This window comes from Pituophis catenifer, unplaced genomic scaffold (genome assembly GCF_029215685.1).
Source record: "Pituophis catenifer annectens isolate HBS135680 unplaced genomic scaffold, rPitCat1.0.hap2 SCAF_1, whole genome shotgun sequence".
NCBI lineage: Eukaryota > Metazoa > Chordata > Lepidosauria > Squamata > Colubridae > Pituophis > Pituophis catenifer.
In genome coordinates, this window is record NW_027256881.1 from 202,486,394 (window position 1) to 202,510,156 (window position 23,763).

The following is a 23,763-nucleotide window of genomic DNA, read 5'->3' on the forward strand; positions in this document are numbered from 1 at the left end:
GAGATACTAAAGTTGAACTTTGGACTTTAATTATGCCTGTTTTTTAATGATTGATGATTGATGACTGATGACTGATGACACAGATGCATTTCTCAATTAATCATGCCAATAAGCCATGGACTTTGTTGCCTATACATGATGTTTTGAATTTATAGGCAACTTTGTTTCTCAGAGCTCATGTCTACAGCTGGCTTCCTCACACTTTTTTTTCCTGCAATACCTGTTTATTTTGTTGTATCTTTCTTGTCCTTTTAATAGAATTGGATTTTATTTTATTTTTTAAAGTACTTATAAACTGAGAATTAAAAACATAGAAGAAAGGCAGAATGTAATATTGCAATTCTTATTTTATGCATGCACAAATAACATGGTACAATAAAAACTATTATTAGATCCATACAATCAATGAAGCTGCTAATTTTTAGCAAAGCCTTTCATGGAAAATTGAGTGAAAAGGCACTTTCAGATTGATAAAACAGCATAAAGAGATTCTTTAGCAAAAAGAAATGAAATGCTTTATTATTTCTGGAAACATCAAACAGAAGAAAAATAATTCAGTATTTCTGGGGGACAAGAGTTACAATAATAAGCAAAGAAATTATGGAATAGAATCATTAAAGGACGCAAAAGGATGGACAGAATGAAATGTGAATGACAAAAGTTAAAATATTTTTTAATTTATTTTAAATAATTGAATTATTAAATTGTCACGCGGCAAGTTGTCCCATGGTGAGTTGGCCATGGTGAGTTGGCCATAGCAAGTTAGCTGTGGTAAGTTGGCCATTGTGAGTTGGCTGCAGAGAGTTGCCTGGGTTGAGTTGTCCCATTCTGCTACAATAGGGTGATAGCATCCTTCAAGATGAACCTTACTTTTTTTTCCCCCTCTCTTTCTTCTTTTGTTAACAGATTCCGATATCCGTAGAAAATTTTCTTTGGAGGATTATCTGAGTGGTGATTTTCAGTACAAATCATATAATGTGCGGTGGATGTCAGGTAATGATCCTAAACTTTTGGAATGCCTTAGAGTGGTTTCATTTTTTTACAAATATATGTTGGATAAAGCGTGAGAGTTATGTCCAACCATACAATCTTTGGTCTCACAAGATTTGTTTACACAGTCAAAAGTGTACATTCTTTCTTAATGACACATATGTCAGTGATCAGCTAACTGATCACTAACGTGACTAATTACATACAAAATTCATCTGAGAAATATTTGAGACAATTGGACACTGTTTTACCTCTCATTGGCAGCCGACAGCCTCGTGATGAATTTTTATTCAATTTTGATTGTATTCCTTTTTTCAGTGAGAAGCCCTAGCAACGGTGATATATACTTTTATTATACACTGAACAGCGTTTGAAGATTATCCCGAAATTGTAGTCGTTTCTGGCATTTGAGAGTTGTTTCAACAATGGGACCCCTATACTATAGTCAGTACATTGCTTATGTCAGCGTTCCAAGTAATGCACTCATAGAAAACAGAACAGAACAGAACTATATGATCCTCTCTTCCAAATAGAACTGTTTCAACTTCAGCGCTGTTTGATTATGGGTTATGGGTTATGGGTTTGTTCCTTCTGGGTGATTGGAAAAGCAGGAAAAACCCAGAGGCAGGGTTTTTTTATTCATGATTCTTTGAAGCACTCTTCCCCTTGAGATCTGTGTAGCATCCATCTGCTTAACAATCTGGAAAGCGATGAAAACCTGGCAGTTCCACCAACTACCCAGTTTTGCAACTGGGGCTGGGTGGAGGGGAGGGTAACTTTTAATATTTTAGTCATGATTATTATAAGTTCATTTCCCAGGGTTTAACTTATTGTTAAAATGTACTGTTTTAGATACTTAATTTTATGTGAGCTTCCTAAAACTTGTTTGAAGTGGCAGGGTGTAAATGTGGTAAGTAAATCAGTCTACGATGGTTATAGACTAAGCCAGCATCCCTAAATACTTCCTTTACTGTAGATGGGATGTGTTCTAGCCAACTAATTAAATCATTTTTGCCCCATCATCCCCACTTCATTTTTCATAAACTCTACTTCATAAACATGGAGTGCCAGAATTCATTTATGTAGATTATTCTCCAACCACATAATAATCAATTTAAAAATAAAGTATTCTCTAACTTGTTTGAATTCATACATGATAAAGAGACTCTTATGACAATGAACTTAATAAATAATGCAGGATTTTTTTTTATTGACTTTGTGTGTCGGGGGAGAAGGTTTTGTTTATTGGCCCTGAATGTTTTCCTATTTTTCTTCCCTTTTTAGGTCATGAGTATGTCTACAAAAATCAGAACGATGTTTTCCTGTACAATATTGATGATGGAAAAGACTCTTTAATCTTATCAAATGACACATTAGTACGTATTTTTTAAAAAAATACTACTTCATCAGTTCAAAAGTCCTTTGTACTGAATATTTCCTTCCTTAAACATCAGTGTTTTATTACTAATTTGTTTTCTTTATCTACAGGACACTTACAATAGTTCTGAGGCAATATTGTCACCTGACAAAAAATTTGCTCTTCTGCGATACAATTATGAGAAGGTAGCAATGATATTATACTTTTATACTCCACTTGGTATATTTGTATTGATAAAAATAGTTTTAATCTTTTACAACAGGGGTATCCAAACTTGGCAATTTTAAGACTTGCAGACTTCAACTCCCAGAATTTCTCAGCCAGGCTGCTGAGGTATTCTGGGAGTTGAAGTCCACAAGTCTTAAATTTGCCAAGTTTGGAGACCCTGCTTTACAATATGGATTCACTTTGGCATTTAGATAGGTGAGGACCCGAAAGGCCCTTTGTGGTTATTAAAATCTAGCCAGTTCTCCACATTGCACCAATTTCTTTTCAATGATTTTACTTTAATATTTATCTTGTATTTAATTTCTCATTTATTCCTAACTTCTTGACCACCAACACAGTGGTTTTTGTAAACAATAACAAATTACTTACTCCATGCAGGTAGTCCTCAACTTACAGCCATTTGGTTAGTGATCATTCAAAGTTACAGTGGTACTGAAAAAAGTGACGTGTGACTGTTTTTCACACTTGCAACCTGTTGCAAGCATGCTCATGGTCACCTGATCAAAATTTGGCCTCTTGGCCACTGGCCTGTATTCATGATGGTTGCAGTGTCCCGGGTCATATGATCAGTTTTTCTGACTTTCTGACAGGCAAAATCAATGGGGAAGCACACTTAACAACTGTCTTACTAATTTAATAACTGCAATGATTCACTCAACAACTGTGGTAAGAAAGATCGTAAAATGGGCAAAATTCAGCTAACAATTGTTGTGCTTTCAAATGGTTATTTTGGGCTCAATTGTGATCTTACATTGAGGAGTACCTGTACCTTGGTGGTTTACAGGACTTTAGGACTGCAGGCATGAGAGTGAGACAGTATTGAAGAGAAAAAATCCTGGAGAAATATTAAAGATATAAGTACACAGAATACTGAAATTATAAGTATAAATAAAGGATTGTCACATCAGCTATCCCTATAGAATGTAAATGATATAAAGTCTTTTCTGAAGGCATCCTGTTTGTGTAAGATACCCCTACACAGTGCTTTCCTCGGGGGAATATTTTTAGAAATAATTAGAGGTTTTTGTTCCCAACTGTTTAGCCTTATCTAAATACAGGTTGGGAAAGCAAGCCAATTGTGATTTTCATAATTTTACATTAAAATGGCTGAGGATTTTGAGTGCTCCAAAGGCTTACTTGGGGATTAGAGATGAAGCAAATAATGAAGAAAGCTTGCTAACTATTAGTATTGTTTTGGTTTGATTCCTTACAGGGAGTTTTGAAGTTAATCTTGACTTCAGGGTACCACCATAGTTTAGGAGTTAGATAACAGTGATTTGTTCTTAATTGAAAACAAAAGCAAATATTTTGAATTCTCAGGGCACCTTTAGATGACAGCTTTGCAAAGGTTCAGAAGACACTTTGAACTTGACCAATATATTGCTTTACTTGAAAAGGGAACAGGGCTGGTTTTCCCTTTTGGACTAATGCAGTGCTGAGAAATGTATTTCCTCTTTGGTTGAAATTTTTGCTTTGCTGATTTCTGAATTTAAGTCAACCGTAATTCCCGCTTCTCACCCAGTATTTCAACATCATGTGCTTGTGAGTAGTTCCTGAGAATATATTTCCCTTACTCCAGCCACCATGACTCCATGAAGCCATGGATATTAGGGTTTTTGTTTTGTTTGTTTTTTTAATTTGATTTATATGCCGCCCTTCTCCGGAGACTCAGGGCGGCTTACAATGCGTTAAGCAATAGCCTTCATACTTTTGTATATTTTTATACAAAGTCAGCTTATTGCCCCCACAAACTGGGTCCTCATTTCACCTACCTTAGAAAGGATGGAAGGCTGAGTCAACCTTGAGCCTTGGAGAGATTCGAACCAGCAGTAATTGCAGGCAGCTGTGTTAATAACAGGGTGCTTAGACCACTGTACCATCAAGGCTCTTTCCCAAGAGGGTTGTGCTGTGATCTGGATTCAAAAGGAAAACAATGGATTCGAATACTTCTAACTACATACATCGCTCCTTAAATCATGTGTTAAAGCTGCAGCTTTTTCTCACTGATAGATACAAGGTGTACATCATGCATACTTCAAATCACATTTTCCTCTTTGAATCCAGAACATCATACAACTGTAGTGGTTGTATCTTTTGAAAATCAAAACAAAAACACAGATATAGTGATACCTCGGGACTCATCATTAATTCATTCCAGGAAGTGCAATGAGAACCAAAAATGATAAGTATCAAACAAATTTTTCCCATGAGGAATAATATAGAGTGTCACAAGGTAGCCAACACCAGTAAATCTAGTTTATGCATTGAGTAGCAACCAAATGATGACAACCAGGACAAAATTTTCACATCAAAATGCATTGAGTACCAAATTTGATGAGTTTCAAAGCAGTTGTGTACCAAGGTACCCCCTGTACCATTGAATTTGCCTCAACTCTTAGTCTGCAAGGACAAATGTCTTCCATCTTAGCCTATGGCTGGTTGGAGTCCACAACTCCCAAGGATATTCCAGTGAGGTACCTGATCCAATCCATCCACCATAATCATAATCTATTGGAAAGAATGTTGCAAAATGCTGACATCACCTTCACCTAATATTTTCATCTATGTTTTAAATGCAATGAAGGAACAACTGTTTTGTAGCCAGATTCTTGTCGCAACAACTGCCCATAATATTCTTGAAACAGTGTCACAAATAGATATTGAAAAATAAGATTGTGTGTGTGGGAGTGGTAACTATTTATTTGCCTTCTTATAAAACTGAAGTAAGGAGATTTTTCCTGCTCTGAGGTCTGTGGTAGTTCGGGAAAGAGTGCCACTCATTTCATATCACTGATTCTGTTGGTGAGTCTTCATGTTATCAGAATTCCAAGATTGACAAAAAAAATATAGTTGTGATTTAGCTACACATTGCTTTGTGGAGAACTGGTAAAAGGGATCAGAGTAGCGTAGAAATGCCTTCAATGTGTTTTTGATAAGGGAAAAGACAGCCCTTAATCTTGAGGGGGGTCTTCATATCATAATAAATTATAGTTTAGCAGTATTGCTAAATATTATATGCTATATAGTAGCCATATACTAGGACTAATATTTTTTATTTGAAATTTTTATTTCTAGAAAGTATCAAGAGGTCTGAGTTAAAGTTGAATTTTGTCTATCACGATCTTATGATCATTAAATGTAATATGGGTAAAATTCATGCAAACAGGAGTTTTAAAAAAATACTAACTTTGAACTACACTCCTGTTTTTTAAGTGTTTTTCTTTATATGCAAATATTGTTTTGCAGGTGTGGAGGCACTCATACACGGCATCATACCATATCTATGATCTAAATAACAGGTCAGTAACTGTATTGTCTTTTCGTGATATTTCAATGGCTTACATTATATTGATAATTTTATTTATGTTTCTTCACAGAACAATAATAACTGAGAACCCACTTCCTACAACTATCCAGTATATATCATGGTCACCTGTTGGACACAAACTGGTTAGTAAACTACATAGGATTTTGCTTCCTTATAACTAAGTATTCCTTGTAACACCAATTCAGATATTCCTGTGCACCATTTCTATAATCCAAATTACACCATACATGCAACAGAAATTTCTGAAAAATGTAGAGGGGGAAATGTAAGAGGGATAGGAATGTTCCAGAATATTTTACACAAGGACTTCAGTTCATTTAACCAGACTAAATATTAAATATACAAAGAACTGGTGCCATATATATTTAACTTTACAGTAAATGCATAGAGACCCAGTTCAAAGTGAGGCCGCTTGGGAGTGGGGGAGCTTAATTCTCTCTTGACTCCTTATTCTAAAAGTCATCAAGTACACATTTTTTAAAATCAGCAAATTGTGAAAGCATAAATCTGATTTCCCAGCTTAATCAGAGTGAATTTGATCTGAATTCAGCTTTAATTCACAAACTTTCTAGGTTTAAAAAAATGGTAAGATAGTTGCATGCTAAATTTTTATCATGTGGTTTAGCTCCCAATGGCATGACATATTGACAGAAAAAAATCCACTAGCAACTGGTTGAATGAGTAATAGAAGGAGAGGGAAGAAGAGACCTGATCTTGGAAGTATAGAATCTTATATCTAAACATCATGCTGCAAAGTTATTTCATAATACTTTAAGGGGCATATGCAAGAAATTAATGGAAAGAGAACCAATATTTTAATGTAGAGGAAATTGGATAAAACAATGCTAAGATTTCTTGGGATTTATTAGACAAAATGCAACATTCTAGGCAGGGGTGAAATCCAGCAGGTTCTGACAAGTTCTGGAGAACTGGTAGCAAAAATTTTGAGCAGTTTGGAGAACCGGTAGAGGAAATTTTGAGTAGTTTGGAGAACTGACAAATACCACCTCTGGTTGGCCCCAGAGTGGGGTGGGAATGGGGATTTTGCAATATCCTTCCCCCAGGATTAGGGTGGGAATGGAGATTTTGCAGTATCCTTCCCCTGCCACGCCCACCAAGCCATACCCACAGAACCGGTAGTAAAAAAAAATTGAATTTCACCACTGATTCTAGGTCTTTCTTGTAACCCATTCTGATTTTTTCTTTATTCTTACAATAACAAGGGTAAAAGAAATTCAATTTCCTGCATTTAGATGGGTGAGAAGAATTTTACAGTATAAAAAAGAATCTCCACTTTAGACTTGCAGGAAATGAAAGTAAATGTAATTTTTTTTTATATAAAGTAAATGTTATAAAATCATTTTCTGATGGTAAATAATGTAATGTTTGTTTATGGCAGGCTTATGTTTACCAGAACAATGTTCATGTGAAAACAACACCAGCCGCCAGAGCTGTTGAAATCACTCAGAATGGAGCCGAAAACAAAATTTTAAATGGATTAGCAGACTGGGTATATGAAGGTAACTGTCATTGAAAGGGGAAAAAAAACCTTTAAGAGCAACTTAATTGCCATCACATACAGAAATAAAATATTAGGTTTATGCAAAGTTTCTTTTGAATCCAGTGCTTGGAATGAAGGGGGGAGGGGCAACTCCATCTTTGAGTTACATAATCCATTCTAGCTTTCAAAAACCCCTTTTAATTCAGAGACACTTTGCTTCAGAAACAATCTCAGTGAAAGTGTTATCTGGACAGGGATGAAGTAGCTTCAGAAAACCAAGGAAGAGTCTTAGAAAAATTGATACCTTTCAGAAATATGGCTGCAAAGCAGCAAATCCAGCACAGTGGTGTTCTTTATTTGGGGAAGTGCCCTTCCAAATGGCTTATGAAATATGCCCTGGCTTGGTAATAGCTGTACTTTGGTAATAATTGTGGATTGGCCTAGATAGATATATTAAACAAGCCTTAGTCTCATATTTTACCTCCTCCTCTTTTCTCTTTCATTCACACATGATTGAAAGGGTAGAGATTCAGAAGTATATATGCTTCCAGGAAGTAGAAAATCACTTCCTTCATCTTGTGTTTTTTTTTTCCTGGGATAATACAACAACACAATTCAGAATCAAACAGAAGTATTGCCATCAAAGTAGGTGACAAAAAGAAATATATGTATGGTAAACAGCAGGTGAACTTTTAATACTATTTTTATTAAATGTTTAACGAAGTAAAATCATAAAAGGAAATAAAGATAATAAGAATAGTAAATTGTGAAAAAAGAAAAGAAAGATGATTAAAGAAGCAGCTTCCAATCTTATTGATAGTGGTTATAGATACATTTTTACTTTGCTTCTCTAAAGTTACATCCTCACCGCAGCTGAATGTTTCACAAGGAGTACAGTGTTGTTGTTATTGTTATTATTACAATATTATCCATAGTTTGTATTGCATATACATAATCAAGAGATAAAATGTAACATTGTTACCATTTTTTGAGTGAAATATGCTTCCTTCTAAATTTTCTATAAAATAATCCACATAAATTGGCCAAAATATTTCATAGAACGAGTATCATAGTATATGAAGATTGATTCTTCTTCTACCGATAGAAAAGAATATTTGTATCTCAAGGTTAAACTGTGAGGTTCTTGGTGCTTTCTGAGCTTGGTTGTTTTCTTGCAGACATTTCATTACCAAACTAGATTGCATCATCAGTGCACAGTTCCACTTCTAGCTTATGTGATCAAGCATATTCATCAAATAGGGATACTATCAAATATCCCCAACCACTAACACCAAGAATAAAACACCGAACATAGATGGAAACACTTCTTCCATCTAATATAGGGTATTAAATAAATAGCTAGCAGTAGACATTTTACCATGTTGCTCCTAAAGAGAGAAGAACTGCTTTTATATTTCTGAAGATCAGAACCTGATGTCCATTTTTAATGATCCTCTAGCTCTGACCATCTCCCATGAAGTCAAGATCAGACAAAAGAACACCCAGTTGTGCATATAATATCTCAATTGAAGATTATATGAACAGCTGGTTGTAATATTTTTTTCTGTCCTTAATTTCATGAGAAATGGTCAGAGCTACAGGACCATTAAAATGGATTATTGAATTGAAATCATCCTGAAAGGCCAAAAATGCACAAGATTTTTTTTAAAAAAAGTTAATTTAAGCCACTCTATTTAAACAATATAAAATAACCGGTTCTGGTCTCAATGGATATCACAGCAGATTTAATAAATAAGAAAGTAAACTGTGTGGCATCTTAAAAGTTTCTTTTATAAATTCAAACTGGACAATTTGCAGGGGCCTAAAATTTAGAGAATTATAAATTATTTTGGGTCTGAATCGGTGGGTTTCAAATTTTTTTACTACCAGTTCTGTGGGTGTGGCTTGGTGGGCGTGGCTTGGTGGGTGGCAGGGGAAGGATATTGTAAAACCTCCATTCCCTCCCAATCAGCTGGGACTTGGGAGGCAGAGAATAGATGGGGGGCAGGGCCAGTAAGAATTTTTACTACCGGTTCTCCGAACTACTCAAAATTTCCACTACCGGTTCTCCAGAACTGGTCAGAACCTGCTGAAACTCACCTCTGGTTTGAGGGCATCTCCAATAGACAGGAAGTTCAGGTTAGCACTAGTGCAATTGTGTGACATATGTAACCTGTCTAGACCAAGAATCAGAAAATGAAACATGATTCCTATTTAAAGCATTGAACCAAACTGTTGCATTCCAATTACCGTTCCCATTTATTCCTCAAGGTCTCTTGGAAAAATTCATCATCTTGCATTTTTTTCGGATGATTTCCTGTTAGGTATTCTGCCTCACAGAAAGTGGCAGAAACTTGAATCCAACTTCTTAGGCCTACTGTATTTGTTGAGAGAATTGGCACATCATCCAGATACTAGAGGAAGATTATTGCTTTACCCGTTGTTATTTTTTATAATTAGATAGCTTTTTATAATGTTTTTATAGAAGTTAAATAGAAGGAAAGACAGTGCATATCTTTGCTTAATCCCCACTGAATTAAGATTTCACTAGATATCCTATCTAAGCTGCATTAAAGTATTTTCATGTTATATTTAATAGCAACAGCTGTAGTTTTCCAAACTCTTCCACCGTCTGTCTCTAGGGACAGAACCAAAAGCTGATTTTTAAATCACAAAGATTACCCAAAGGATATTTGCAGAATAGTTGAATATTCCTTTGCTAAATTTGTTGTTGTTAGTTGCGAAGTTGTGTCCGACCCATTGTGACCCCATGGACAACGTTCCTCCAGGCTTTCCTGTCCTCTACCATCCTCTGGAGTCCATTTAAGCTCACACCGACTGCTTCAGTGATTCCATCCAGTCACCTCATTCTCTGTCGTCCCCTTCTTCTTTTGCCCTCAAACTTTCCCAGCATTAGTGAGTCCTTCCTTCTCGTTAGGTGGCCAAAGTTTTCAGTTTCATCTTCAGGATCTGGCCTTCTAAAGAGCAGTCAGGGTTGATCTCCTCTAGGACTGACCGGTTTGGTTGCCTTGCAATCCAAGGGACTCGAGGAGTCTTCTCCAGCACCATAATTCAAAGGCCTCAATTCTTTGGCACTCAGCCTTCCTTATGGTCCAACTTTCTCCTTTGCTAAATGTTGACCCCTAAAGGGTTTCTTACATAACATGTTTTGTAATGTTCAAAAATTAATGGAGGAATTCTTAGTAGTCATTTTATATTTCTTTTATGTTAGAACTATAATAGAATTCCAGGCAAGTTGGGTAGAATACAAGTTAATAAACAAATAAATAAATATTCCAATTCTGTCTGGACTATATGTATCCCACAGTTAATAGAGATCTGCATCAGTTTACAAACTTATTATTTTCCCCTTATTAAGTTCCTCTGCTGCAATTAAGCAGTTTTTAGCTATAGTCCAAGCACAGTTGCTATACGGGGCTCAAATAGGACCCTATAACAGAATGATCATCGCAGAAAGGATTCAAACAAAATTTCTAAGTATCTTCCAGGTTATCTGCTGTGTTCCAAATCAGTACTTTAGTGAGAAGCAGGAGTCAGTAAGCTTGAATCTATTCTCTGATAAATATCTTTATCTATTGGTTAAAACTACATCACAACCCTAGTGGATTGACTCATGTAATATTGGCTGACAACTACAAACCTTCATGGGAAACAGCAATTCCAAAGAAACTGAGCCACTATGGTTTCTTCAGTGATGCCATCTTAACCTTAGAGTCAGCTCAAGTTAGAGTCAGCTCAAATTACGACAAAGGATCTTAGATATAGAAGGTCATGTAGAAATTGCTGCTTTCTCACATAATATAATTGCAGATAAACAAAGTTTAGTGACTAATCCAATCTCTTACTTATATCACAGTTCCTAAATTCAGGAGTGCTTTATCTTTGGTTTGGTTTACAATTGTCCTGGGAAGGGAAATATAAGAAAACTCCATATGAAACCCAATACTGCCCTTGTGATATGAGTACCATAGAAATCAGAGTTCATGTTCTTCTGTATTGCTGCCAGATGATTATCCCTTTTTTATTTAAATTTCTAGGGCAATCTGATAATCTTTATTTGCAATATCTATTAAACAATCAAGATAAATTTATTTCTATAAAAGTGGCAGAATTTTATTACATTATGTGTAAATTTTGCCTACAAATAGTTGCCAGTAATTCTTTTTGCTAGAAGATAGTTTTGTGTTTTCATTTTCTTGAATATACTTTTATTGGTCAATGACCAAAATAATGTTTCTGTCTGTCTGTCTGTTTGCAAATCCAGTGCATTGAAAATCCTCCAAGCTATTAGAAAGTGGATCCATTATTATATTTCTGTATGAATTATCAACAATTTCTTTTGATTCATTAAACAAGCTTCTTGCATACAGGTGTTGCTCACTCTACTTTGTATTAATATAGTTTTTAGTAATGAATGATTAAAAATGAAAAAATGTTGTATAAACGTACTTCTCTTCATAACGAAATTAGGAAGTCTTCAACATTTATATTTTTATTATCACCTCCAAGACAGCCCATAGTAATTGCATTTATTAAAGTGCCTTTTTAGACATAAAATATTCAGTGAATGTTTAATTTGTACTTGTATATTTTCTTCCAGAGGAATACTAAATTTGGGTACATAATTGGAAAGTTATGTTTCTTTACATTTAATTATTGTTCATTATAGATGATATATTTGAAAATGTTATAGTATAAACAAGAAACAATTATCCGTAATATTGAAAGCTAAGATAAATCAAAATGCTATAATTTGCATCATTATTAAAGCCAGATTTTTATAACAGAATATTTCCATAGCACCGTATTTCTATAAAAAGGCATTTCTGAGAGTTGACTTACTGTTTTGGTTGCAAAACATTGCAAGTAATCTGAATTTTAGTAACCAAAGTTCCATCTGAAATTATACATGCAAGTTATTATGAACAATGTTTCAGAGGAAAAAGCCAACTTAGCAACTATTGCTTCAAAAGAACACATTTGCATCTTTTTCAGAGGAAATGTTTGGCACCCATTCTGCTCTGTGGTGGTCTCCAAATGGCAGTTTTTTGGCGTTTGCAGAGATTAATGACACAGAAGTTCCTGTTATTGAGTATTCGTTTTATTCAGAAGATACACTGCAATATCCAAAGACCATTAAAATCCCATATCCTAAGGTCTGTGTTATTTATTAAACATAGTTGTTGAGTGGTTTGATTAAGAGAATAGTCACATTTAATCATTTGCTGCTAACAAAAATATTGTCTGTCTCTCCTCAACAGCTTGCTGTGATTACTGTGACTTAAGTCAATAGCATCTGGCAGCTCTGAAGTATTCTATTATCTCTAGGGAAACAGGAAATGAAAGCAATTGAAGGCTATGGAATATTTGAGTTTCTAAAATGATTTGTTGAAGAGCACTTGGGTGATCAATGGAAAAATGAGTTGCATAGCAAATAAGGGACTAAGGACCATTAGCTCTGACATGAACAGGGAGGAGCGGGCTAGGTTACAGGCATTTCTCCTTTGGCAGACAGATTTCCAGGCTGATATATTTGCCAGGGCAGATGTGAATTATTCTGTTTTTTTTTAATGTATGTAATAGAACTATACTTGGTTTCAGCTTTGTCAAACTTTAGAAACTGGTATGCTCTCAATAGTTCTAGGGCACAGGTCGCCACATCACATTGCTGTCACATGACGTTTCCCATGTTTTTCCCATCCATGGAGCTGGGGTGGGTGTGGCTGCGCATGACGCATCCGGCCCATGGGCCACCAGTTTGACACCCCTGTTCTAGGGTCTTTGCAGAGGCTGTTTTCTCTTATGCTACATAGACTGATCATGTGGCTGTAATATCCCATGGCCAGTCCAGGAAGTGATGGGGAAAAAGCCTCAATGTAGAGGTTGTGATATTGCTTTAAGTGTGCTAGAATTTTCAGGGGTTCAGCAAAGCAAGGAAAAATGTCCCAGCTTGTCATGCATTTTAAAAAGTAAATGTAACTTCTTTTCTGGGGTAGAATGAATACGAGTGGGACTTCATTCCTGCTGTCATTCATCATGGTATTGAACTTCTAAAGTAGGTCACCCATATTCACTTTCAGCAGAAGCTTCTTAAAATCTCTAGTGGGACATGAATCTGGACATATGTTGTTCTGCTTATTTCTCAGAATCATGTAACTGAAAATATCTGATATACCCTAAAGTTATTTCTGGAAGTCAGAAAGGCAGTACAATTGTTACAGGGCAAAATTAAATTAGTTTTTATGCATATTTGCAATTGATTCAACTTGGTCCTGATGAAATTACTTCCATCATCAAGATTAAAGCTATGGTTTGTTTCAAGAGGAAACAGTTGTTGATCAAAGAGTAGTTCTGAGAGGAATTGTGATTGAATTGTAACATAGGAGGAAGATGGTTAAGCATTCCCTTGATCAGTACTTCAATTAGATTTGGCGACACAATGTACTTTTCAATAGAAAATACAAACAGAGCTGTTGGTATCTCCCTTGTCATTGTCAGATCATGACCTAATTATTATGAGACTCTCTGGTGCCACTATCCACTGCAAGGAATATGGACTCATTAGATTGGTCCATCCCCAGCAACTGATGGAGCTGGAGAAGTTTCAGAAAGAGCCTGGGATTGTCCCTCCTGGTCTGCTAGATGATCCACCTGAAGTCTTGGTTGCTGCTTGGAATAAGGGGGCAGCTGAGACTTTGGTTTAGATTGCATTCCCTGTATTTTACAGAGAAGTTGGGGGAGATGAAATGGGAAAAGAAACATCTAGAGTAGCAGCACCCAACCTTTTGGGCACCAGGGACCGTTTTTGTGGGAAAAGTTTTTTTCCTCAGACTAGAGGGGGCGTGGTTTTGTGTGTTGCCTGCATCACACAGATGGGGCTTCAGTTGTTTGCATGGGCCGGTTGTTGGAATGCCACGGACCGGTGCCAGTCCATGGACTGGGGGTTGGGGACCCCTGATCTAGAGTGCCACTAAATTCAACAAAGAAGGAACTTGACTGAATATGGGCTAGAGTCACTAGGTCCCTCAAAGCTTTGTTATACCAGCATCCCTGGGGACCCCCCTAGGGACAGGTGAACCAGTGAGGTGGCCCCATTAACACCCGTTATTATTCTTTGTTTTAGCTCTGTTCATATAGCTTTTTAAAAACCCTTTTTAATAATTGAATATTAATAGTTTTAGATATTTGTGAGATGGGCAGCAATATAAATTAAATAAATAAATAGTTGAAAGATATGCTCATTGTTGATTTTTTTTCAGAGATTAAAAATTATAAATTAATAATGGGCCAGGAATAATGTATGAAATTCTAATTTATTTTGAGAGGTATGTTTAGTGTTATTAGTGCTATTTTATTATAGCACTATAGTGCTATAGTGCTATAGAGGTATGTTTAGTGTTCTTTAGTGCTATTTTCAGATTAACTGAAAATTTTCTATAATAGAAATTTTTACTAAGTCATGTGATCAGGAGTTAATGTTACATTGATCTCTAAAAGAATAATTGTTCACAAAATATGGGTGGTCATAATGTATCCTGAATTGACTGCTTTTGCTAATGTAGAAAAAATACATTATTTTTATAAGCATTTAGTACTGGCTTTCACACTTTTAGCTATGAACCTCTATAAAACACAAATTAATTTTTAAAAACATATATACATAATTTTCTTACAATTTATGTTGAGCTTTAAAAGCGAACTTCTTTGTAATTTTCTAATTAACATTGCCATTTGGACATAATCTGTTTTAAGATGTTTTAATTTTATCCAGGCAGGTGCTATCAATCCAACAATAAAACTATTTGTTGTGGATATTCTAGACCTTCCCTCAAAAAATATCTCAGAAATTGTTGCACCAGCTAGTATAATATCAGGGTAAGTCCAAGTAATATGCTTTGTTCTGGTGAATGTTGTAGATTATTATTGTAATTATTTTATAATTATTGAGTAATAATATGATTTTTAAAAACATTCTTTTATTGCATTAAAAATCCTGTGGAGAGTTTATTTGTTAATACTTGATTGTTTTTTAATGTATATGCAGCTGGATCATTCATTCTTGTTTTTAATCATATTTATTAAAACTGCCCAACTCCAAGAAGATTCTGGGTGGCAAATAATAGGATATACACATAATTGTCCAAATTAAAACACTGTAAACAAATCTTTATATCATAGTGACATAACTTGCATATGTGAAGAGACATATACAAATTGAATTACTGGAGAAGTGTATTTGATGTTGTAAAATGTAAAGGATATTATATGCAATGTCAGAACCCCACATAAGACAGGATGAGCCACATCAGCTTCTATATCTGAACATATTCTTCAAACATTAGAAACAAATGTACAAATACTAATATAAATATACTCTCTCTTATTCATATACATACACACACACACACATGGACACATGGACAGGAAGGGAGGAGGCAGGGGTGAAATCCAGCAGGTTCTGACAGGTTCTGGAGAACCGGTAGCGGAAATTTTGAGCAGTTCAGAGAACCAGTAGCGGAAATTTTGAGTAGTTGGGAGAACCGGCAAATACCACCTCTGGCTGACTCCAGAGTGGGGTGGGAATGGAGATTTTGCAATATCCTTCTCCCAGGAGTGGGGAGAGAATGGAGATTTTGCAGTATCCTTCCCTTGCCATGCCCACCAAGCCACACCATGCCCACCAAGCCACGCCCACAGAACTGGTAGTAAAAATAATTGGATTTCACTACTGGGAGGAGGTACCCTAGCTAGGTTGGAAGAAGTCAAATAATTATTTGTAGATAAATCTCAATTTTCCAAGCCACACTTCCGACTTTTATATTCTGTGGATCATGGTATCAGATTTTAGTTTAAATTCTTCAACTCTATTTTATCTTGTCCTACCCTGTGCTCCTCCATTTCTAGTCATAGAACTGTAGTTTCTTATTCTATAGAACTGCAATTTGAATTATACATATACAGGTAGTCTTCAAGTTACGACCACAATTGAGCCCAAAATTCATGTTGCTAAATGAGACATTTGTTAAGTGAGTTTTGCTCCATTTTGCAAACTTTCTTGCCAAAGTTGTTAAATGAATCATTGCAACGGTTAAGTTAGTTAATGTAGTTGTTAAATGAATCTGGCTTCCCCATTGACTTTGCTTGTCAGAAGGTCACAGAAGGTGTTCCTGTGACCCCAGGACACTGCAACCGTCATAAATATGAAACAGTTGCCAAGTGTCTGAATTTTGATCAGGTGACTATGAGGATGCGACAACAGTCATAAGTGTGAGAAACGATCATAAGCCACATTTTTCAGTGCTGTTATAACTTCAAACGGTCACTGAGTGAAATGTTGTGAGCCAAGGACTACCTGTATAGTACCTATTGTAACAGTATGTTGAATATTGAATGGCATATAAATGATAAGCATTTAGATATAGAATTCAAGTGATGGACCTGGACTCTGATTGGGCAATTCCGACCGAGATGACAGGTGCAGGTCTTAGTCCTATTGTGTGGGATGAATTTGAGCCTGTGACTCCTGAGGAAGTGGACAAGGCTGTAGGAACGATGAGTTCCTCCACTTGTTTGTTGGACCCGTGCCCCTCCTGGCTGGTTTTGGCCAGCAGGGAGGTGACACGAGGTTAACGCGTCCTTGAGGGAAGGGTCCTTCCCGCAACCATTAAAGGAAGCAGTTGTAAGGCCCCTCCTCAAGAAGCCTTCCCTGGATCCAGCAGAATTAAAGAACTTTCGTTCAGTCTCCAACCTACCCTTTGTTGGAAAGGTTGTAGAGAAGGTGGTGGCACTTCAGCTCCTACAGTCATTGGATGAAAAAGATTATCTAGACCCTTTTCAGTCTGACTTCAGGCCTGGCTACAGCACGGAAACTGCTTTGGTCACGCTGATGGATTATCTCTGGTGAGCCCGAGATGGGGGTCATTCCTCTATCTTGGTGCTACTTGACCTCTCAGCAGCTTTCAATACCATTGACCATGGTATCCTTCTAGGACGACTAAGGGAGTTGGGAGTGGGAGGCACCGTGTTACGGTGGTTCTCCTATCTCTCTGGTCGATCACAATCGGTGTTGGCAGGAGGACAGAGGTCGACCCCTAGACCCCTCGTTTGCGGGGTGCCTCAGGGCTTGGTCCTCTCTCCCCTCCTATTTAACATCTACATGAAACTGCTAGGTGAGATTATCCGATGATACAGGGTGGGGTATCAGCAATATGCTGATGATACCCAGCTGTATATCTCCACCCCGCATCAGTTCAGCGAAGTGGTGGATGTGATGTGCTGGTGCCTGGAGGCTGTGAGGGTCTGGATGGGAGTCAACAGGCTCAGACTTAACCCAGACAAGACCGAGTGGCTGTGGGTATTGCCTCCTAAAGACTATGTCGACTGTCCATCCTTGGTTCTGGGGGGGAGAAATTGTCCCCCTCAGAACAGGCTCTCAATTTGGGTGTCCTCCTAGACTCACAGCTAAGATTAGAGCAACATCTGGCAGCTGTAGCTAGAGAGACCTTTGCACAGGTTCGCCTGGTGCACCAATTGCGACCCTACTTGGATCAGGAGGCTCTCCTCACAGTCACTCATGTCCTTGTCACCTCATGGTTAGACTATTGCAATGCGCTCTACATGGGGCTACCCTTGAAAAGTGTTCGGAGACTACAGTTGGTCCAGAATGCAGCTGCGTGGGCTGTCATTGTTGGACCTAGATACACCCACATTACACCAATTTTCCGTGAGCTGCACTGGCTCCCTATTGGTCTCCAGGCACAATTCAAGGTGTTGGTTATTACCTTTAAAGCCCTACATGGCTCAGGGCCAGGCTATTTTCGAGACTGCCTTCTACCGCATAGCTCCCAACGACCAGTAAGATCCCACAGAGTTAGTCTCCTCCGGGTCCCGTCAGCTAAACAATGCCGGCTGGCGGGCCTGCGGGGGAGGGCCTTCTCTGTGGTTGTCCCAGCTCTCTGGAACCAGTTACCTCCTGAGATCCGGACTACCCCCACCCTATTGGCCTTCCGGAAAGCGGTGAAGACCTGGCTTTTCCGGCAGGCCTGGGGCCGTTGATCTCGCTGTTGCAATCTTGCGAGATCCGGCCATGAATGGTGTGCATGGGCTTTTAATGTTTTTAAAATGTTTTTATAATGTTTTTAATAATTTTTCTGTTCATTGTTCACATTATTTTTGCTGTAAGCTGCCCAGAGTCCCTTGGGAGTTGGGCGGCATAGAATTGCGATAAATTAAATTAAATTAAATTAAAACTTATATAGAAAAATGCTGAAAAATCTCTCTCTCTCTCTCTCTCTCTCTCTCTCTCTCTCTCTCTCTCTCTCTCTCTCTCTCTCTCTCTCTCTCAATCTCAATCTCCAGGGATCACTACTTGAGTGTTGTAACATGGGTGACTGATGAACGAATCTGTCTTCAGTGGCTTAGAAGGATTCAAAACTTTTCTATGCTCACTATCTGTGACTACTCTGATGGTGTATGGCAGTGCCCAAAGGTACGAATGGTGATGGATTGTAGCAATAGCAATATCATTTAGACTTATATACCACTTCACAGTGCTTTACAGCTCTCTCTAAGAGTCAGCCCATTGCCCCAACAATCTGGGTCCTTATTTTTACTAACCTCGGAAGGATGGAAGGCTGAGTCAACCTTGAGCCAGTGAGACCCAAACTGCCAAACTGCTGGCAGCTGATGATCAGCAGAAGTAGTCTGCAATACTGCATTCTAACCACTGCGCCATCACAGCTCTTAGAGATTGAAGGGTGAAGATTAGCTTGACAGTGCAAGCAGACAATTATATCCTTCTTTTTGTTAGTGGGGAGTGCAGGGTAGGTGGGGTAAATAATGGAGTTGGTGGAGAGAAGCTTGGGGAAACCTGAATTAGGAATGGGAGAGGCAGATTTGTGGAGTCCTTGGTGTTCTCTGAGCTTGGTTGTTTTCTTGCAGTTGTTTCATTACCCAACTACCATAGTTAACATCATCACTGTTACTACCTGATGATGCTACCTACAAATGAAATACCTGCAAGAAAACAACCAAGCTCAGAAATTATCAAGAACCCCATGATTCAACCCTGCACTACAGATATTCTCTTCCAGAGGCAGATTTCCACAGTAATCAGCAATTTAGGCTAGTTGCCAGTAGAGCCCTATCTGGACCATGAAGACCTGGCAGCGGAGACTTTCACCTTCATCCCCTAGACTCTGTAACATGCGCTGCATGGGCCTTCCTTTGAAAACAACTTTGGAACTGTGGTTGGTACAAAATGTAATGGCCAAGATATTAGCAGGTAAGCACCTGCTATAATCCTGAATCTCTGGTTGCTTCATTGGATATGAATAAGTTTCTGAGTTGAATTGAGAATGCTGGTTTCTGCATCCACGGTGGCACAGTGGTTAGAGTACAGTACTGTAGGCTGCGAGCTGCCTGCAATATGGCAGTTCAAATCTCACCAAACTCAAGGTTGACTCAGCCTTCCATCCTTCCAAGGTGGGTAAAATGAGGACCCAGATTGTTGGGGACAATATGCTGACTCTGTGAACCGCTTAGAGAGGGCTGTAAAGTACTATGAAGCAGTATGTAAGTCTAAGTGCTATTGCTATTTAAAAAACATAGTTTGTTTCCTGTCTACTTAAGGGACTGCCTCCTTCATATACCTAATGGGTCCTGCATGCAAAATGGGTCTGTTTAAAATAGGGATTTTTTTTTTTGCTTTAATTTATATGCTGCCCTTCTCCGGAGACTCAGGGCGGCTTACAATGCGTTAAGCAATAGCCTTCATACTTTTGTATATTTTATACAAAGTCAGCTTATTGCCCCCACAATCCAGGTCCTCATTTCACCTACCTTTGAAAGGATGGAAGGCTGAGTCAACCTTGAGCCTGGTGAGATTTGAATTTGCAGTAATTGCAAGCAGCAGATGTTAATCTGTTAATAACAGTGCTTTAGTCCACTGTACTACAGGCTCCTTCCACTGTACTATAGGCTCCTTTGGTGGTGGTTGTTTTTTATAATCCTGTTTATAAGATTTTAAGATGATTGGGTTGCTGATATTTATTTGGGTAGGTTTTATGTGCTTATATACATGTTTTTGTTTCGGTATTGTAATTCCCTAAGTCTTGGGAGCAGGGTAGTGAATCAATCAATCAATAAATAAAAAATCCTACTTGCAGAAAATTCTGTAAATATTGACATTAATCTTGAAAGAGAGAAGAGCTAGACTAACAGACAGAAGTTACTAAAACAATGAAAATCTTTCTCTTTTTTCTTCAGGAAAGGGAGCATATTGAAGAAAGTAAAACTGGCTGGGTTGGCAGAGTAAGTACAGTGATTTAAGGATCGACTTATATGTTGCATGGCGGCCAAGCATCCTTTCCTGCAGAGAGAGCACAGCTAAAGAGATATCTTGCTTACAGTGAGGAAATGAAGCATTTCATTGTAGCTGCCAGCTGTTTTCTATCAGAAACATCTATACTCTTTCCTTCCTTGCCAGATACCAGCCCCATATTAGTAAGATAAAGATAAGCTTGTTAGAAATGTTTGTTAGCATGTGTATATGTGGGTTTCAGGGCAGGAAAAACAATTGGTTGAGTAGAATTGGGTCTAGGACTTTTCGTCTCCTACCCTTGGCCGCGCCTCTTATTCCTTCTCCTAACAAATGTTTGGCTTTCCTAAAGCTATTTATTGGCAGTTAGCTGATTAGTTGATGGCTAACTCAGGCAGCAAAAAACTCAGGACAAACCCTCCTTTGGTGAATCGGCCACACCGAAGTGCGTGGAATGGAGGGGCCATGGCCCATTAACCAGGATGAATGAGTGGGGGCATATCAGCCGAGGAGAAAAGTCAGAGGAGAATTGCCTGAGGAGGAACGCTGGGGGAGAAGGAAGCTCCATTCCGAGTAGAATTTTTTTTTTTTTAATTTGATTTATATGCCGCCCTTCTCCGGAGACTCAGGGCGGCTTACAATGCGTTAAGCAATAGCCTTCATTCTTTTGTATATTTTATACAAAGTCAGCTTATTGCCCCCACAAACTGGGTCCTCATTTCACCTACCTTAGAAAGGATGGAAGGCTGAGTCAACCTTGAGCCTTGGAGAGATTCGAACCAGCAGAAATTGCAGGCAGCTGTGTTAATAACAGGGTGCACTAAACCCCTGTACTATCAAGGCTCTTGAAGAATTAAACCTTCTATTTCCATGTTGTTTCTTAAAAGCACTTGGCCAACAAGCTATCTGGACAATACTGTATGTTACTATTTTCTAATGCATAATTTAATATATAGACACAAAGTTAGCTCTTAGTAACTGTTTTTTTACAAGGGAAATGTTGAGGATTTTTTTCAAGGCCATTTAGAATTGCAATTAAAACCCCACCCCCTGATGTGTGAAATACATTGGCTTCTCAACTTTTTAATTAACCCTGTAACAAAGTCTTCATTATAGTCTTTGTTATACTTTGTAGGTCATATGGAACCCACATCTCTCTTGCGTTTCTGTCTTGCAATCCTTAATTTTTAAAAAGGATGTGTGATATGTAATGTCATTGCAGTCTTTTCTCATTCTCTTCAAGCAATAGTCAAAGAACCAAACATTGTTGAAGATGTTGTCATGTTACAGGTAGTTTTAATCAGTTGTTACAAGAGGACACAAAAATATGAAACTTGATAGCAACTCATTTTTTTGTGGGATATCATCATATCCATTTGTCTTTAGAGGAATGGAACTATTGATAGGACTTCATGTCAATCAAATTAATGTAAATTATGATTTGTTGATGTGGTTATTCATCCTGACATTGGCAATTTGTTCTGCTCTGATTCAGCATAGCATATCAAACATTGATATTTCTGATTTCATCTTTAAGATTATATTTTGGCGGTTGACATATTTAGTTAAAAAGTAGTAAATTGCTTCAATATAATAAGTGGAACCTGGCATTTTCATATCTAATGCCTACAATGAGTAGTTGTTCACATTTTGGGGACATACAGGTAGTCCTTGGCTTACAAACATTTGTTTAGTGACAGTCTGAAGTTACAATGGACTGAAAAAAGTGACTAACGAAAATTTCCCACGCTTATAACCATTACAGCATCCCCATGGTCATGTGATCAAAATTCAGATGCTTGGCAACTGGCATCTGATCACCTTTCTGACAAGCAAAGTGCATGGGAAAACCAGAGTCACCTAACAACCCAGTGGTGAAATGTAAAATGTGTTACTACAGTTCTGTGGGCCAGGCTTTGGGGGAGGGGAGTAATGTGACTGGGTGGGCGTGATCAATTTTTTTTTTACTTTTAAAACTATTTCTTCTACAACCTCTTCGGCCGAAGAGGTTGTAAAAAAAATGCTTTTAAAAGCCTCTGACAATCCCAGCTGAGTTGCCTGATTGTCAGAGGTTTTTAAAAGCATTTTTTTCTGCAACCTCTTTGGTCCTAAGAGGTTGTAGAAAAAATGCTTTTAAAAGCCTCTGATGATCCCAGCTGAGCCGTGCGATCATCAGAGGCTTTTTAAAAAAACTTTTTAAAACAATTTTTTCAGCCGAAGTGGTTGTAGAAAAAATGCTTTTAAAAATAAATAAATAAAGCCTCTGATGATCGCGTGGCTCAGCTGGGCATGGGTGTGTGTGTGCAGGGATTTTTGGTACTGGTTCTCCGAACCACCCGCAGCCATCACTATCAGATCGGGCGATCCGGTCCGAACCAGGAGCATTTCACCCCTGTAACAACCATGTAATTAACTTAACAATGCAGTGATTAACTTAACAACTGTGGCAAGAAAAGTAATAAAATGGGACAAAACTTACTTAACAGCTGTCTTGCTTAGCAACAGAAACTTTGGGTTCAATTGTGGTTTCCCCCATTGATTTTGCTTGCCCTAAACCAGCTGAGAAAGATCATGATCAAATGTCATCGGGACAGTGCAACGGTCATAAATACATGCCAGTTGCCAAGGACCTGAATTTTGATCATGTGACCATGGGGACGCTGCAACGGTTCTAAGTGTGAAAACCAATCATAAGTCACTTATTTCAGTGCTATTGCAACTTTGAATGGTCACTAAACGAATGGTTATAAATCAAGGTTGTAAAATGAATAGTTGCAAATCTATAGTATGGTCAGTAGATTGCCAGGTTCTGGTTCCAAAAAGGGAACACATTTATAGGAACAAGGAGTTGTACAATAACATCATTAAATCTATATGTAAGAATAATGCTTTTTTCCCTTTATCATTTGCTTAAAAGAGTCATGATTTTTTAAAAAGCATCAAATATAGACCTACCCTGCAAAATAATGGAAGTTAGTATCTTCTGCTGTCAAACCTGA

The 23,763-nt window shown here is 37.7% G+C and overlaps 1 protein-coding gene across 1 annotated transcript in view; it reads left to right on the forward strand.

The window, feature by feature from the left end:
• Positions 1 to 23,763, forward strand: part of DPP4 (dipeptidyl peptidase 4) — a 73,018-nt gene that overhangs the window by 7,639 nt on the left and 41,616 nt on the right. Inside the window, exons 3-12 of the mRNA XM_070939001.1 lie at positions 907 to 993; positions 2,275 to 2,366; positions 2,479 to 2,553; positions 5,843 to 5,895; positions 5,974 to 6,046; positions 7,324 to 7,444; positions 12,442 to 12,602; positions 15,218 to 15,321; positions 18,805 to 18,934; positions 20,713 to 20,757. Of these exons, the coding sequence (XP_070795102.1) occupies positions 907 to 993; positions 2,275 to 2,366; positions 2,479 to 2,553; positions 5,843 to 5,895; positions 5,974 to 6,046; positions 7,324 to 7,444; positions 12,442 to 12,602; positions 15,218 to 15,321; positions 18,805 to 18,934; positions 20,713 to 20,757 (941 nt within the window). The remainder of the gene's footprint in view (positions 1 to 906; positions 994 to 2,274; positions 2,367 to 2,478; positions 2,554 to 5,842; positions 5,896 to 5,973; positions 6,047 to 7,323; positions 7,445 to 12,441; positions 12,603 to 15,217; positions 15,322 to 18,804; positions 18,935 to 20,712; positions 20,758 to 23,763) is intronic.